Below are 17,364 nucleotides of genomic sequence, written 5' to 3'. Positions count from 1 at the left end.
GTACATGGACGCTGCACTCCTCGGTAGAAGAAGGAAGGTGGTACGGGGTAGGGAGCTCTACCAAATGGTGCAAGTGCGGGTGGAAAAAGTGGCCTTGTAAGATCAGGCGGTGGTGCCCCCATGAGTATTTAGGCAAGGGAAATTTTATTCTTTGGGATGTAAGATTTCTTCTCTAAAAATTAGAATATATAATTGTATATTAATATATATTGAGATAAACCGTTAAGTAATAAGATGTATTAAATAATGAGCTACTACACTGCTCGTTTCTGATGGTAAAACTAAAGACATTAATACTCTCATGAGGAAGGGAGATGCTAATGCTATGTACTGTAATAAAATATGAAATGTAAAGTGGAGTGTGGCAAGCTGGAAAAAGAGATGGCATGTGATATGGAACTCTCAGATGCCTAGAAAATTTCAGGTTTTTTTGTGGAAGGTTTGTATGTGGGCACTTCCTATTAGGTATAAGCTGCAGAAAAGAAACATGGCTAGTGGTGTATGCCCTAGATGCAGGTCTTCTCTAGAAAGTGGTAAGCATCTGTTTTGGGACTGCCCTACCCTAAGGAGCACTTGGGGTAAAATGACAAGGTGGATACAGAAGGGATTAAATATGCAATTTTTTTGGGAGGATTGGCTTCTTGAGAAATGGGCAATTAATGATGAATGCAGTGGATTGGTTTTTAACATTATTAGAGCTTGCACCTTATTGGAAATTTGGACTAGCAGAAATGATATAGTGTTTTTGAAGACTACTTGTACAGGACTGCAGGATTCTGAGCTGATGTATAAATGTATTTGCATGTGTTGGTCTATCTGTAAGGTAAATAAAATTTGGTATGTGGAGTTGGATGTGCTAATTGAGAACTTACAGAGGAATATCTCATAATGATGTCCCCTTTCTATTGGCTGAGGAATATCTCATAATGATGTCCCCTTTCTATTGGCTGAGCTTCTTGCATACTTGGGGTTACTCCCTAATGTGACTTGCTGGCTACAGGTGAGATGCTGGATTGAGAAGAAAAGGCCTCCTAGATTTGGGCCCAAAACACAGAGATGGTACTGTAAGGAAAAGCAAGTGGATCATACATTCGTGGCTTTTATTGAGAACTCGATTGGCACAAGACCTACTGTTAAGGTGTGGTCAAAACATGGAGGGCTGCTGGAAAAACAATCTCCCCGAGGCTGCACTACTGAGGCTATGATAGGCTTGTTTACTGGGATATCAAATTTCTTGGGATCAATCCAGTTTTTTATGTGAAGATGATAGATGGGCTTTCCTTTGTAAAATTCTGAACGAGATCAAAAAGAAGTAGAATAGTGTGAATGTGGGTTAATAGAGGTTGTGAGAAAGTCGGGTGTGGGTGTGATATATGTTGTTGGTCTGACTTTCAATAGTTAATATATATACTTTATTGTTCCAAAAAAAACCTCTAAAACCTTACAATTTCATAAATATTAACCAACAAATGAATTAATTAAAAAAACATTAGAATATTTATATTGAATTTAATGTAATGCCGTCCCCGTTCTTTCCTCTTCTTGTTTTCTCTCTCTTGTGCCTGTGACGTTAAAAGCTTCCCTATCGCTTTCTCTCTGGCGTGTCTTCTTCTTCCTTTCTTATACATCTATCCCGCTCTAGCCAACAAAGGCAGGCTCTGTAAGAGAGATAATCCAGGTTTATAAGAGAGAGAGAGCATGAGTGCGAGTGCTGGCGCAGGGGGGAGCTCGAGGCCGTGGTCCGCCACGTCCATCACGGCCTCTGCCAAGAGGATCCAGAAGGAGCTCGCAGAGATCAGCATCGACCCCCCTTCCAACTGCTCGGCTGGCCCCAAGGGCGACAACCTCTACGAATGGGTCTCCACCATCATGGGCCCTTCCGGTGAGTCCCATCATCATTTGTCTTACCATCTAGCATGTACATGAGTCGAACCTCTAAAACAAAAAACCCCATAGTATGCCACACATCGGTTTCTGTTTCTTCAAACGTCATGGTCGTAGGGGCTGAGATCTGGCCCCTCAAATCGACAACTTTCTCCAGCAGAATTCCAATCTCTGAATTTGAGCAGTCACATAATTCTCATTTTGATGTGTAGCTGTACAGTTGCCTTGACAGTCACATCAACTTGTCTCTCAAGCAGATCAAGTAGGGAAAGGCCATTGGTCGGCCTTCTCCAGGGAAAGATGGGCCGCCATTTCCCAGGAGGAAGATGGGGAGCCAGTGCTAGCTGGCGACCCATCTTCGCCTTGGGAAGGCCAACCGATGGCCTTTCCCGGCCATCATGGTCGTAGGGGTATAGAATTCTGAGATTGATGGTGACACTGAGAGAGAACAGAAATGTGACACATCAGATTCCTAGAGAATGTGCCTCTGGAACCATTCTGAGGAATGCTGATTTGTCGGACCCTGCTTTGTCTGCAAGTCTCCATCAAACTCTGCCAGCTGATGTGTCTCCCTGCTTGGAATACCAGTCACCATCACCAGCCTGGCTGAGGCTGGCCTCCCCTCGCCCCCTCTTCTTTTGTTGACGGCCGGGAAGGACGTTGGGAGCCCTTTCCCAGGATTGAAAGGGCTCTCCTTTCCTCCTGGGAAAGAACTCCCAACATCCTTGTCCTACACCGTCACAGTCATGGATCGAAAGAGAAGGAATCCCAGCCGTACAACCGGGAAGCTTTATTCTGCTGAATATGCTGATGCTTTCTTCCCCTGTCTACACCACATTTAAATTCTGCAGGTAAAAGGCTGATGAACCAGCCTTTCAACATCAATTTTCCATGAGCTGATGTGTAAAAGCCTGTTATACCAACCTGTCTCATATGGTCTGTACTTTCCTGTCAAAATCACTGTGGAATCATGAATGGCTCCTCCTCCCCATGAGTGTGATGGCTAGGAAAGGCCTTGGGTTGGCCTTTCCTAAGGAAAATGGGTTACTGGCTGGTGCAGCTCCCCATTTTCCTCTTGGGAAAGGCTCCCCAAGGCCTTTTTCCAAGAGCACAAACAGTATGACACACATCAGTTTCTGTTCCTCAAAATGTTACTCGGTGGATCAAGAGCACAAAGATGACTAAAATTAGATCCAAATATGTGAAGACGGGTCGTCGTGAATAACAGGGTTGCCAGAGGGTGATTCCCAGCCACTAATATTCATAGCCCATCAATTCAGCTCTTCCCAATCAATGAGAAGCATTCTGCTCAGAATCTGACATGTCAGACAAGCATTACTTTTTCTATATTCGTCAATGAGAAGCATTCTGTTCAGAATTTAGCATGCCAAACACTGCAGTCTCCATCAGCCTCAGAAATAAATTCCTATGCTATCAGCTTTTTTTTTTTTTTGGGAAGTTGGGAGCGGGCGAAAACCATTTCCGTAAGGAAAACTTCCCTACACTGTCATGGCGCGAGGCTGAATATTCCAGCCTTCCAGCCAATGATCATGCAAAATCATCGAGATGTTTTCCCTCGTAACGCCACCTAGGCATGCTCCACCAATCACGTCGAAGCAGAGCTTATAGCACTATTGAGCTCTCAGGAATTTGAACTTGCTGACGTGGCCCTATTTATTGATGTCGTGGCATTGGAGGGTCAGCCATGACGGGAGGGAATTACCTGTCTCCCCATTCCCGGCGTGAAATGGGCTTAGCTCGTGCTTCGCCCATTCCAACCGGGAATGGGGGGACGGGTAATGTTGGAATATATCATCTCCAGAGGGTCTACATACACCTTTTCATGCTTGTGCGTATTGGTCATTTTATGAGACCTTGCATTGGCATATTTAGCAAATATTATTTAGGATTTTCCTACCATTTTTAAGGCATTTTATAGCATTTTATGCTACTGGACAGCTGTCGGCCTGCTACAGCTAGCTCTCTGGAGGGATATATAAGGGTGCTCACCCTTTGCCTCACTTTTCATCTCATTCTTGCATATCTGCTAGAGGTCATTGGCTGTAGCAACAGTGTCTTATGCTTGTAAGCACCTATGGGCTTCCCTCGTGCTCATTTTCAGCAATAATCAACTGTTTCCAGCCTTCTACAGTTTGTGCTTTGGGCCTACAACATGTGATGCTCTTTCTTTCATGGTATCAGAGCCAAACGCTGATCTACAGGTATGGAGTTGCTGCGTTTTTCTGATTTGAGTAGAGGCTTCATCAATTAGCTGCGTTTTCTGCATCTGTATTGTTGGACTGCTGCGTTTTTGCTGTTGGAGGTTGAAGCTCTCTTCTAGGTGCTAAGGACAGGGTTCCTGAGAGATTTGCTTACTCTAGTTCTCTTTTCCCACCCTCCCTTCCTGTCTTCTTTCTCTCCTCTTGTTGTGCACAGCTTTAGAGGAGGCTATTTGCTGTTTTTTTATAGCCCTCTTGCTTCAGAGGAGGTTTATTGTTAGCAGACATGGCTTCCAGAGATTTCTTTGCAGTTGTTCCTTCTCCAAATTCTACCCTAGGGTCTTCTAGGCCTGAATCCTTCAATCTTTCCTTCTCCCCTCTACCGAGGCACTTCGGATTCATCGGTTTCTTGGAGCATTTGTTGTGTTGACACTTCCCCAGTTACCATCTTCTCGGATTCTCAGAGTGCTATTGCTCTAGCTGTAACCGGCCTTCAGAAACTTGACGGGCGGTGGAACAAACACTCGCACACAAAACACTTCAACACCTTTGAGAGCCTAGAAAAGGAAAACAAATAGGGGGATCTAGAGTGCTCCTGCAAATAGTACACAGACACCGATTGACACCAAAACGCAGTGGCGTCCCTTGCGGTATTTCTTTACTTGATCAAATTTGAGTACAAAGTACAACTTGTAGAATCCTCCACCAACAGGATCCCTTATAGTTTCACCCAGGACTTCCAAAAGAGAACTCTCGTTATTACAGCACTGCATACCATAGAGAAGGCACACCTGTACAACACCTCCCTGCTTTCCAAAGGTCTTCTCCATCTCTACCATGGATCCTTCAAACCTTTTCCCAAACAACAATAGGGCTATACCATACCATATGTCCTTCCCTATAGCCACAACTTGCATGTAACCTCGAGAAAACTACAACCTGTTCACATGAATCCAAAGACATGTTTTCCACGTGAAACCAAAGACCTGTATCTGATAAACCAAAGACTTGTATCCCATAAACCATAGGCCTGTTTCCTCTCAACCAAAGTCCCGTTTCCTCTCGAAAACTAATGTCCTGTTTCCATGAGAAACCCACAGATACACCATGTCACCAATTGGCCGACCATTTGGTCCATCTCCAGATTTGTCTCGTTCACTTGAGGCCAGGCCGGTGTCTCATGTGAAGGAGCCAGTATTTTTGCATAACATGGACGGGAGCCAGACTGGTGCCACGGTTGTGTTAGCAGGATGGTGTCGTATGGACGGGAGCCAGATTGGTGCCACCCGTGTATGACCTGGACTGTGTTCTATCCATGGGATTGTCACGCCATGGAAGATCTAGTATTTGTGCCGTGTCTTGCCTATGGGACTGCTTGCCTTTGGGACTGTCACTCCATAGGGAGGCTCATGCCTGGATCTGTGTCTTACCTATGGGACTGTCACTCCATAGGAAGACCGAGATTTATACTTTCTGTCGTGCCATTATTGTGCTCGACAGGAATGTTTAGTACTTGTTCCATGAACGGGAGATATGTCCATGATACTGTTTGCACATGCATTCATGTTTTGCATGCCTGGAACTGTCTTCGTGTGACTTGTATTCTTGTGTTTGCCTGTTTGACGTGCCACTTACTGAGCGCCTGCTAGTGAGTTGTGAAGTTTGCTCTGTCTTCTGACGAGTTTTGTTGCGTGTGAACAGGTGGTAAGTGTATTCCATTTGTTTATTTTATGGCATTACTTCTAACCTTTGTTTTTATAAGGTTGCAGGTTCACACCCATTAATGAGTGGGCGGCCTCCTCAATAATTTATTGGTGCCCTTTGTAGGGTGGGCACCCACACATGGACCATGGTGGAGAGGGGAGCCCTCCCTTAACCGTATGTGGGTGGTGGTGGGTGCATGGTCACCTACCCCCCCCCGTTCTTTGGAAAGCCTTCAACTGGCCGCCCCCCCATGCAAAGGGTGAGTCGGCCAGCTGTACGTGGTCGGCCACCTTTGCCCGCAAGCGATCTACTCCACCTTGGGCGTGCAGGCTGTCACAAACCTCTATATTCTAGGGACATGCGGATGCATGTCAGGCCTAGAAACATGCGGATGCATGTATGTATTATACCTGGGCATGTGTATGGATCATATGAGTGGATGCATATGAGTCCAAGGACATGGCAAGACATTTGTGGACTTTCGAGCGGTGCCCGTGTGGATTCCGGCCATGCACACATGGTGTGTTATGATGGCAGGCGGAATATTTTCAAGTACAAGAATGATGATAGGTGGTTCTCCAAGTTTACATGTGCACAATGCATAAATGATGCATGCCATAACTTTATTTTACTTTGTGTGACATTGTCTTACTGCCTGGACAATGCTTGTTATTTTGGCTTGTGAAGTCCGAGGGACCGGGGACGCCCGGGCACCTTGTGGACACGTGTGTGCACTCCTGTTTGGGCCTAAAACTGTGGGCTTATGGGTTTTGCAGGTGGTAAGTGCGTCCACACTCAATTTACAGCTTATTTCATTTACTACTAAGGTTTATTGGTTTGCAGGTCCACACTCATTAATAAGTGGCCGGACAACTTATAATGCGTTCGCATTTGGTTGGACCAAAATTAATGAAGATCGGACAGCTTATGGCCATTTCCCATTTGGTTGGACCTAAACTTATACAAACAGGAGAAATGGAGCACTATGGGCTGGACACCTACCTGGACACCTTATGGGGACACATGTCAGCCAGTATGTGTACCCACCAGACCCCTTAGGTGGCACTGGAAAAAGGCGCCCTCCTGAAGAGGCCCTTTTGGGCTGTTTTATTCATTATTCAACACATTGGAGAGCTGGTTGGAGCTTTGGGAGTTGCTACAGGGCTGGTTGCTTGCTTCCCGGACTCGCACAAGTTTGGACAACGATCCCCACACTCTTCTAAAGGGCTGGTTGGTAAATTTCAGACCTGCAATTTCTGGTTATTGCGAGTTTTGGGCTGGTTACAGGTGTCCAAAGTCAACTTGGACAGTACAGGACAGCTCTAGGGACCTCCCCAGGGTTGTAGGACCCTTTACAGGTGGATTTCTCGCGATAGAAAGTTGCTGTTTTTGGACTGGTTATTGCACAAAACAGGCCGGACAGCAATGGAATATGTGAGCATGGATGTGTCTCAAGGATTCCTGGTATAACAGGTGCTTAGGGCAAGCATTGGGGACACTTGCTCGCGGAGAACACAGGTTTCTGGATCAGTTTCTCGCATGGAAACAGGGCCTAAAGATCCATTTACATCTTGTGCAAGGCGGAGTACCTGTGAGGATTGTGATACTCTTGTGCAGGGCGGATGTACCTATGAAGAGGCTTGTGCAGGGCGGATGTACGTGTGTGTAGGGCGGATGTACCTACAGATTCTCTTGTTTGAAATGTATTCATTCATGATGTATTTGGAAGAATCAGGTGCAGGCTGGTGGTGAATCCCCAGGCACCCGTAATCTTGTACTTTGCAGACTCTTTTGGTAATATAACCTAAAGGGGGGGGGGGTCAGCCTATCATCGGCCCCTTTATGTGGTGCACTGTCATTTTTAGCTTTGTGGTTGTAATGCTCAAGTGTTAAGTGCTCAGAATCTTGTTCACATTTATACGATTCCAATACACGCGTCCGCCTCCCGTTACATTGGTATCAGAGCTCAGTTTTTTCTCCTCATTGGAAAACGGTCTGAGGCTTGGAATCATAACTGGTGACCTGACTTGAGTGTCATGGACAGCCACATTTCTGACAGTGTGGAGAACACACAGGACCGTGAATTTCATGGTACAAGGGATGCAAAAGATGTTGCAGGCAATGATGTCTATGGAGATGCAGGTACTCATGACACTATGCATTCTGATTTGGAATCTTTGAGGCGTCAAGTGCGACGCTATAGGGCTAAAACCGAAGAGCTTAGGTCATTGAAAAATGACCCGGATGTACAAAGGGTGTTGGCTGCGAAGGCAAAAGCTTCGGTCCATGAAGTCACTTTTGAAGCAATTGCAAAGGAAATGGATGTTGAGAAACCCCGAGAGCTTGCACTTGCATACCTAATGGTTAAGGGTGATGTATACACGGAAGCAGATGGTAGTTTGGCTTTCAAGAAGCCACCCCTCATGGCTGCCCATGGTGGTGCACATGATGCACAACAAGCAGGAAGAGCACAGCAAGTGCCAAATGCTGAAAGGACAAGAGTCCCTGATGCTAGGCTTGATGCAGGTCAAGAGAAGAGTAAGGATGAGGGATCCTCTACTCATTCCCGCTTTGCTCCAAGAAGACATATCCGTTCTCGTGTTGAGCTTTCCACTCATTTGGAGAGTGTGGCTCAAGAGAGAACGAAGAGGGATCGTGAATCTTCATCGCGGCATCATCATCATGCAGATGAACAGGATGTACATAGGGATGCATATAGAAGGAAGAAGCCTCGAGAGTTCAAGTCCGGTGCAAGGATGTAAAGTTTGAAAACTTTGAGGGACGGATGGACTCTACCAAAGCACTTGCTTTCATTAGACAGTTTGAGATAGCTTTTTGCAATGAAGACTTTTCGGAAAAGTCTATGCTCAGGCATGTGGGAATGCATCTCAAGGATACGGCAAGTGATTGGTGGCTTGCAAAAATACTTGATGGAAGTGCTGCCCCAACTTGGTCTTCTTTCAAAATTCAGTTTTATGATCAATTCTTACCACCAAACTTTGCAAAGGATGTACGCAAGGAGTGGGATTGGCTGTCCCAAGATGAGGGAGAGTCCGTTGCTTCACACATAGCAAAGTTTTGGAAAGTCCTTCTCAAGGTTACTCCCTTCATGAATATTGGAGAGGACGAGAAGAAGAGAAAGTTTGAATCGGGGCTCCATCACATCATTCAACAAAGCTTGGGAGTGTACCCAAATAAGACCATACAAGAGCTTATACACTCAACCATGATTGCGGAGAACTTGCACATAAAAGCACCCACAAATAAGCCATTTGCAGGTCAAAACAAGAGCAAATTCAGGACTGGTTATGACCAGAAAAAGGGTGGACAGCCACCTAAGAATGCTCCCAAAGATGGCCGTGATGCAAAGGATGACTCCGAAAAGAAGCCGGGGGGTAAACGCCACAATTTTGGGCTCTCAAAATAGCAATTGGAAAAGTACAGGAAGGCTGGAAAATGCTTTAAGTGTGGCAGTAAAGATCATATATATCCTAAATGCCCACAAAACCCTAAGAATGCTGAGCCTAATGTGGAAAAGCCTCTTGTGAATGTTGTACCCGATGTGCAGGGTAATACAGGGCATGAGCCCAAGAGTAGAGTCATATGCAAGGCTTGGGGCAAATTGAAGGATCAGCCCGCTTTGTTTCTTTTTGATGATGCTTCCACAGATAACTTTATATCCGTATAGATGGCTGCTGCCATAGGTCTCAATGTGGAAGACATGGGAATGCAAATGAATGCAGATGCCGCCTTTGAGGGCAAACAAGTTGATGTAACTCCGGTCATTGGTAAGCTCCGTGTACAAATACAGGACTACCTCGACCATGAGAGCTTTTTAGTGGCTCCTCTTACAGGTTGTGATGTTTTGTTGGGGATGCCCTGGCATCACCGTTTAGAGCCTATTAAGGCTTACAAAGAGAAGAAAATCAGCTTTGTACATAGAGGCCGTGAGCACTCTAAAGATGCTGGTACTACTGGAAGTACCATACCTCTTGTAAGCCATGTACAAATTAATAAGGCAGTAAAGAAATCAGCTTGTTCTTACTTGGTTTTTGTACGTGATACCATTGATGTTAGTACATTAGATCAAGACAAGCTTAACTTTTTGAATGAGTTCAAAGATTGTTTTGCAAATGCTTTGCCAGCAAGGTTGCCACCAGAGAGGCCGGAAGATCATTGCATAGATCTAATTCCCGGTAGCTCTCCACCTAATAGGCCACCATACAGGGTGAGTGCTAGTCAACAAGAAGAGATTATGGCACAGGTGAATGAACTTTTGGAAAAGGGTTTGATTCGACCTAGTTCCTCGTCGTATTGCTCGCCGGTACTTCTTGTTCAAAAGAAGGATGGTACTTACAAGATGTGTGTTGATTACCGTGCCCTCAATAAGATAACCATCAAGGATCGGTTTCCCATTCCGCGCATTGATGACATCTTGGACAAGCTTGAAGGTTCGGCATGTTTCAGCCGAACAGACCTCAAGAGTGGGTATCATCAAGTGAGAGTGGCACCTCAAGATGTACACAAGACTGCATTTAGGACAGCCTTTGGTCTTTATGAGTTTTTGGTGGTGCCTTTTGGCCTTACAAATGCACCCGCTACCTTCAACAGGATGATGGACAGGGTGTTCAGAAAGTATAGAAAGTTCACGGGTATATTCTTTGATGACATTATTGTATTCTCAAAGAATGAAGCCCAACATCGTGAGCACCTGGCTATTGTGTTTAAAGAGCTTAAGGAAAATCAGCTCTACATAAATGCAAAAAAGAGTGAATTCTTCCTCCCAGAGATTCACTATCTTGGTCACATTGTATCAAAGGATGGTGTGCGCATGGATCCCGCAAAGATACAAGCCATGCAAGAATGGCCAGAGCTGAAATCAGTCCATGAAGTGAGGAGCTTCCTTGGTTTATGTGCTTACTACAGGAGGTTCGTCAAGCATTTTGCTTTCATTGCCGCTCCGTTACATGAGTTAACGAAGAAGAAAGCAATCTTTAAATGGACACAAGAAGAGAGAGATGCCTTTCAAAAGTTGAAGAGTGCAATCATCTCGGGACCGGTACTCATTATTCCGGATTTGCACAAACCTTTTGTGGTGGAATGTGATGCATGTGGGGACTGCATAGCTGTTTTGAACCAAGAAGGACATGCCATTGCCTATGAGAGCAGACGCTTGCAACATGGAGAGCTTCACTTACAGGTTTATGAGAAGGAGTTGTTGGCTGTAATTCATGCCCTTACTATTTGGAAACACTATCTTTTAGGGGCTGATTTTATGGTCAAAACTGATCATCAAAGTTTGAGATACTTTTTGACTCAAAGTAAGCTCTCAGAGAAGCATATGAGATGGGCAAATTTCCTCTCAATGTTTCATTTTCAGATTTTACACACTCCAGGGAAAAAGAATGTGGTGGCAGATGCCTTATCTAGACGACCACAGGTTCATGCTATTACAGTTGCATACCATGAGGACTTATCGGATATGCGTAATACTTATCATCTGGATGAGGATTTTGCACATGTATGGGCTGAATTACAAGAGGGTATTGCTGTCCCATCTTATGTCATAAGAGATGGATATCTCATGATGCAAAATCGTATGTGTGTGGTAAAGAACCTTCGTCATAAGGTTATGGATGAGTGCCATGCTCCTCCATATGCAGGTCATAGAGGCATTTTGGCCACAGCACAAGCTTTGGAGAGGTATTTCTTTTGGCCAGATATTCGCAAGGATATTGAAGCATATGCACGTGAATGTATGGTATGTCAAAAGGTCAAGTTTGATCGACATAAAACACCTGGATTGCTTCAGCCTTTGCCTATACCAAATGAACCATGGGAAATCATTGCTATGGATTTCATTATGGATTTGCCAAGGACGCCACAGGGAAATGATGCTATTTGGACCATCATTGACAGGTTTAGCAAGCAGGCACATTTCATTCCCGTGCGCAAGACAATAAAGCCAGATCATATGGCTAGGATGTTTTTGGCACAGATATGTCAGAATACGCAGCGGAGATGATGACCAAATATGGGAACACGAGCAAAAACGCAGGCAGAAAAACAGCACAAGAGAAAGAGAGATGTAGGCGTGTAACTCTGCTCTGATATACACAAGAAGATCCCGAGAAATGATAGAAATAAGGTATGGGGGCTGAGGACCTATGTATACCTCCCTGGGAGGGCAGTCGGCCAGCACCTAAAGTGCCCACGACTGAAGAAAAAGGTCCCACGATTGCATAAATGCAGTCGGCCAGCAAACTGGTGCCCACGTCTGATGAAAACCAGTCGGCCAGCAGCAAGAGTGCCCACGACTGATAAACACCCAGTCGGCCAGCACTGTACTGCTCTTGGCACCCTCTGGCAGCCCTCCCAAGCCTCAGAAAAAATGAAAAAAATAGGGGAAAAATACGGGGAGTGAGGAAAAATGATAAAACACCTCATAAGGGCGGGCACACCCACAACAAAGGCTCTGGTGTATAAATCTAGGCAAGAGATGACTTCTAACACCCCCTCTCAGCTCCTGGCTGTGTAACCAACCACTGGGAGCTGGGGTGCTGCCTGAGCAAATCCTGAGAGAGCGACTTCGTGAAGAGGTCCACCGTACTGTCCTCCGTCGAACAGAACTCCAGCAAGATGTCATCAGCAACGATCTGTTCACGAACAAAGTGCCTCTGGATGACCATGGGTTCCTCCAGTGGAAGCCCAAACCTGCAATGCAACCTCCTCCTGCTCCGGAAAACTGCTCCTGGGCCAAAAGTAGATCCCCTCGTGTCCGGATCTCCTCCCCAAACCGAGTCACTCCAACCGTGGAGTCGGACTCCATCCAACAATCCCCCTCCTGTGTACAAGAGTCCATGATCCTTCGCATGCCGCAGAAACTACATGAAACGCAATCCTGCCTCCCAAAGAGACATCCGCAACCATGAGCTCAACCGCCTCATCAGGAAGCTCCCGTCCAATCTGGTGTCCATCAATCAGATCAATGAACCATACAGCTTCTGAGTCAAAGAGACATCACACTGCTCACAATGATCAACACCTGTTACGGTGCACAAGCAAGTCCTGGAAACCTGATGAAACCTGTCAACCACCCCCTCTGAATCCGGAACCACAAAGCTTGGAGAAACCACCTCCTTCTGCAAGTAAGCACCTGCCACCTGCCAGGCTTTCCGAAAGGTCCCCGTGGAAAGAACATCCTCATCTACTGGAGGTTCTATGTCCCGAACACTACGAGACATCAGAGCATAAGTGACCTGTTCAGCTTCCTTTGACTCACGAACACAAGAACTACCAACATCAGTACTGGAAAGTTCCTACCAACTGCTGCCATCTACTGGTAAGCTATCCACCACCTGGTCTCGGAAAGCCCGTACCTGCAGCGTATCCACACTTGAGTAGCCATTACCAGACTGCCACTCATCACAATCCTGAGGACCTGGGAGAGAGAGTGCTGAAAGCTTGTAGACTCCATTCTCCACTCCACCTTCCCAAACCACTTGGCCTGTTGCTTTGTCCCGGAGAGCAACAAAGTGCTCATCAAACTCCACCCGTACGCCAGTCTTGCAAACCTGATGCACTGACAACAGATGAAAACCAAGTGCCGGAACATACAACACCTGGGAGGAATGCTTCCTCCCTCTGCCATCGGGAACTATCTCCATCCTGCCCTCACTGTGAACTGGGATAGTGGACGTATCCAGAAAGCTTGCAGAGATCCTGTAAACCGGAACGGGAAGGAGTCATGTGCCTGGAAGCACCACTATCGAGAATCCACTGCCGAGTATCCGTTGCGGAGAGTCCTCCAATCTCCTCTCCCTGCCTGAAGAAAATGAAGCATCAATGTCCATCACCTCCAGGTGCACAAAAGCCGGAGTCTTCATGATTGCTGCTGAGGAGTCTTCACCCTTCTCGGTCTTCCGCTTGAGACACTGCCTCCAGTAGTGGCCTTTCTCGCCACAATCATTACAGGTCCTCTCTGCCTTCAGTTTCTCGCGGTCAGCATCGGACTTCTTCTCAAAAGACTTCTCCGATGAAGCCTTCCCTTTGCCCGAGTTACGGCCTTTCGACCGTTGGCCAGTTAAGGCCTCCGAACCTCCACCCTGAGGAGGGTTCGTGAATCGTTCCTCCTGGTCCAGGACCATGGGCACAAGCTTCTCCCACGTGATGGTGCTGAGCCTGCCACCACTGGTAATCAAAGACGAGTAGAATGCTGAGTACGAAGAGGGCAAATGTGACAGCAACGTTATGGCCATGTCCTCTGACGATATCTCCTTCCCAGCCTGAAGAACTTCCTGCTGAAGAGCCTGCAGCTTGTTAATACGCTCCCGCATCGTCGACGACTTTGCAGGGCTCATAACCTGCATCTGTACTTCCAAGGAAATCCTCTTCATGGGCGATACCCTGTTGTAAAGTGAGGCCAAATGCTGCCATATACCTCTGGCCAGCGTCATGTGCTTTACATGATTGATTACATGTGGTGTGCAGTTGAGGAAAATAAACGAACGGACCCTGGCGTTGACACGATCCCACATCTGTGTCTGGGCCTCCCGGTCCTTTCGGATCGACGGTAACTCCCCTTCCTCTACTTCCGGCCGTGGAACACCAACAACGACGAAATCGGCGAGGTCGTAAGACTCCAGAACGGATTCCATCATCACCTTCCATATGCCGTAGTTGCTCCCGTCCAACTGACGGTCCACCGGGAACGTGGGGAGTGTCGGGATCTTCACATGTCTCTCGGCAATCTCAAACAGATCTGCCATAGCGGGGAGGTACTCTGAAAAGGTTGGGTGGGTGGGAACAAAGAAGAACTGATACCTGCAAGTGGCTGTCCAGCAAATCAGCCCGCCTTCCTCTTGCGTCTCCTCTTCCTGAACAGTCCAGAACAGTCCACCAATCAGCCACAAAACAGTCCCCCTCTTGCTCACACAAATCCCAAGACCTATCTAGAGCCTAGGCTCTGATACCATGTCAGAATATGCAGCGGAGATGATGACCAAATCTGGGAACACAAGAGCAAAAACGCAGGCAGAAAAACAGCACAAGAGAAAGAGAGATGTAGGCGTGTAACTCTGCTCTGATATACACAAGAAGATCCCGAGAAATGATACAAATAAGGTATGGGGGCTGAGGACCTATATATACCTCCCTGGGAGGGCAGTCGGCCAGCACCTAAAGTGCCCACAACTGAAGAAAAAGGTCCCACGACTGCATAAATGCAGTCGGCCAGCAGCAAGAGTGCCCACGACTGATAAACACCCAGTCGGCCAGCACTGTACTGCTCTTGGCACCCTCTGGCAGCCCTCCCAAGCCTCAAAAAAAATGGGAAAGATAGGGGAAAAATACGGGGAGTGAGGAAAAATGATAAAACACCTCATAAGGGCGGGCACACCCACAACAAAGGCTGTGGTGTATAAATCTAGACAGGCGATGACTTCTAACAAGATATTCAAACACCATGGCATGCCTAAATCTATTGTGGGGGATAGAGATCCTAGAACCACAAGCTTATTTTGGCGCGCATTGTTTGATAATATGGGTACAAAGCTGAACTTCTCATCAGCTTACCATCCACAGACAGATGGGCAAAGTGAAATAGCAAATTCAGTCGTCCTCGACTTGTTGAAATCTTACGTATCCGACCGCAAATCGGATTGGGAGAAGTATTTACCACTTGTGGAGTTTGCCTACAACAATACGGTACATACTTCTACGGGCAAGGCGCCCTTTGTGATTATTTATGGCAAGGTGGTACTACCACCCATCCTTCGTACAAAGGATGAGATTTTTGCAGCAGATGAGTATGTCAGAGACTTGGATACTGCATTTGCACAGGTACGGACAGCCATAGAGAGGTCTCAAACCAAGAATAAAAAGGCAGCTGATAAGCATAGAAGGGATGTACAATTCAAACAAGGTGATTGGGTCTTGCTGAAATTTGAAAGGGCACGCCTTCAGAAGAGGCCAGGAAAAGAGGAAAAGTATCCTAAACTTTCCAACAGGTACTATGGACCTTTTCAGATCTTGGAGAAGATCAATGATGTTGCATTTCGGCTTGTACTCCCAGATCATTGGAACATGCATAATGCTTTTCATGTGAGCCTATTGAGGCCTTATGTGGGACCGACACCGTTTGAGCCGGTTTTGGAAGACCCACCCGAGGTGGATGAGCTGGAAGAGATTCTTCAACCTTAATAGATTGTTTTTCACAAGGAACGAAAGCTTGCGGGAGGCAAACTTGTTCGTAGGTACCTTGTGAAGTTCAAGAATTATTCAGCTTTGGATGCGAAATGGATGGATGAGGCCCACTTCGAGGATTACCCAGATCGTTTGAAGGCCTATCTGGAGGCTTTTCAGTTGCGGTCAACTGATTAGAAGCCGAGGGGATGTCACAAACCCCTATATTCTAGGGACATGCCGATGCGTGTCAGGCCTAGAAACATGCGGATGCATGTATGTATTATACCTGGGCATGTGTATGGATCATATGAGTGGATGCATATGAGTCCAAGGACATGGCAGGACATTTGTGGACTTTCGGGCGGTGCCCATGTGGATTCCGGCCATGCACACATGGTGTGTTATGATGGCAGGCGGAATATTTTCAAGTACAAGAATGATGATAGGTGGTTCTCCAAGTTTACACGTGCACAATGCATAAATGATGCATGCCATAACTTTATTTTACTTTGTGTGACATTGTCTTACTGCCTGGACAATGCTTGTTATTTTGGCTTGTGAAGTCCGAGGGACCGGGGACGCCCGGGCACCTTGTGGACACGTGTGTGCACTCCTGTTTGGGCCTAAAACTGTGGGCTTATGGGTTTTGCAGGTGGTAAGTGCGTCCACACTCAATTTACAGCTTATTTCATTTACTACTAAGGTTTATTGGTTTGCAGGTCCACACTCATTAATAAGTGGCCGGACAACTTATAATGTGTTCGCATTTGGCTGGACCAAAATTAATTTTGGCTGGACCAAAATTAATGAAGTTCGGACAGCTTATGGCCATTTCCCATTTGGTTGGACCTAAACTTATACAAACAGGACAAATGGAGCACTATGGGCTGGACACCTATCTGGACACCTTATGGGGACACATGTCAGCCAGTATGTGTACCCACCAGACCCCTTAGGTGGCACTGGAAAAAGGCGCCTCCCTGAAGAGGCCCTTTTGGGCTGTTTTATTCCTTATTCAACACATTGGAGAGCTGGTTGGAGCTTTGGGAGTTGCTACAGGGCTGGTTGCTTGCTTCCCGGACTCACACAAGCTTGGACAACGATCCCCACACTCTTCTAAAGGGCTGGTTGGTAAATTTCAGACTTGCAATTTCTGGTTATTGCGAGTTTTGGGCTGGTTACAGGTGTCCAAAGTCAACTTGGACAGTACAGGACAGCTCTAGGGACCTCCACAGGGCTGTAGGACCCTTTACAGGTGGATTTCTCGCGATAGAAAGTTGCTGTTTTGGACTGGTTATTGCACAAAACAGGCCGGACAGCAATGGAATATGTGAGCATGGATGTGTCTCAAGGATTCCTGGTATAACAGGTG

At 46.4% G+C, this 17,364-nt stretch overlaps 1 protein-coding gene across 3 annotated transcripts in view; it reads left to right on the top strand.

Moving 5' to 3' along the window:
- The first annotated feature begins 1,544 nt into the window (after positions 1 to 1,544).
- Positions 1,545 to 17,364, top strand: part of LOC147619439 (uncharacterized) — a 29,063-nt gene continuing 13,243 nt past the window's right edge. For all 3 annotated transcript variants that reach the window (XR_015261856.1, XR_015261855.1, XM_086773109.1), the window contains exon 1: positions 1,545 to 1,882. Coding sequence is in view for 1 of the 3 variants with exons in the window: in XM_086773109.1 (XP_086629235.1) it covers positions 1,699 to 1,882 (184 nt within the window). In the remaining 2 variants the exon portion in view is untranslated. The remainder of the gene's footprint in view (positions 1,883 to 17,364) is intronic.

The sequence above is a fragment of the Cibotium barometz genome, chromosome 33, assembly GCF_041138505.1.
Source record: "Cibotium barometz isolate CiBa-2024 chromosome 33, ASM4113850v1, whole genome shotgun sequence".
NCBI classification, from domain to species: Eukaryota; Viridiplantae; Streptophyta; class Polypodiopsida; order Cyatheales; family Cibotiaceae; genus Cibotium; species Cibotium barometz.
This window is presented reverse-complemented; position numbering and strand designations above follow the sequence as displayed.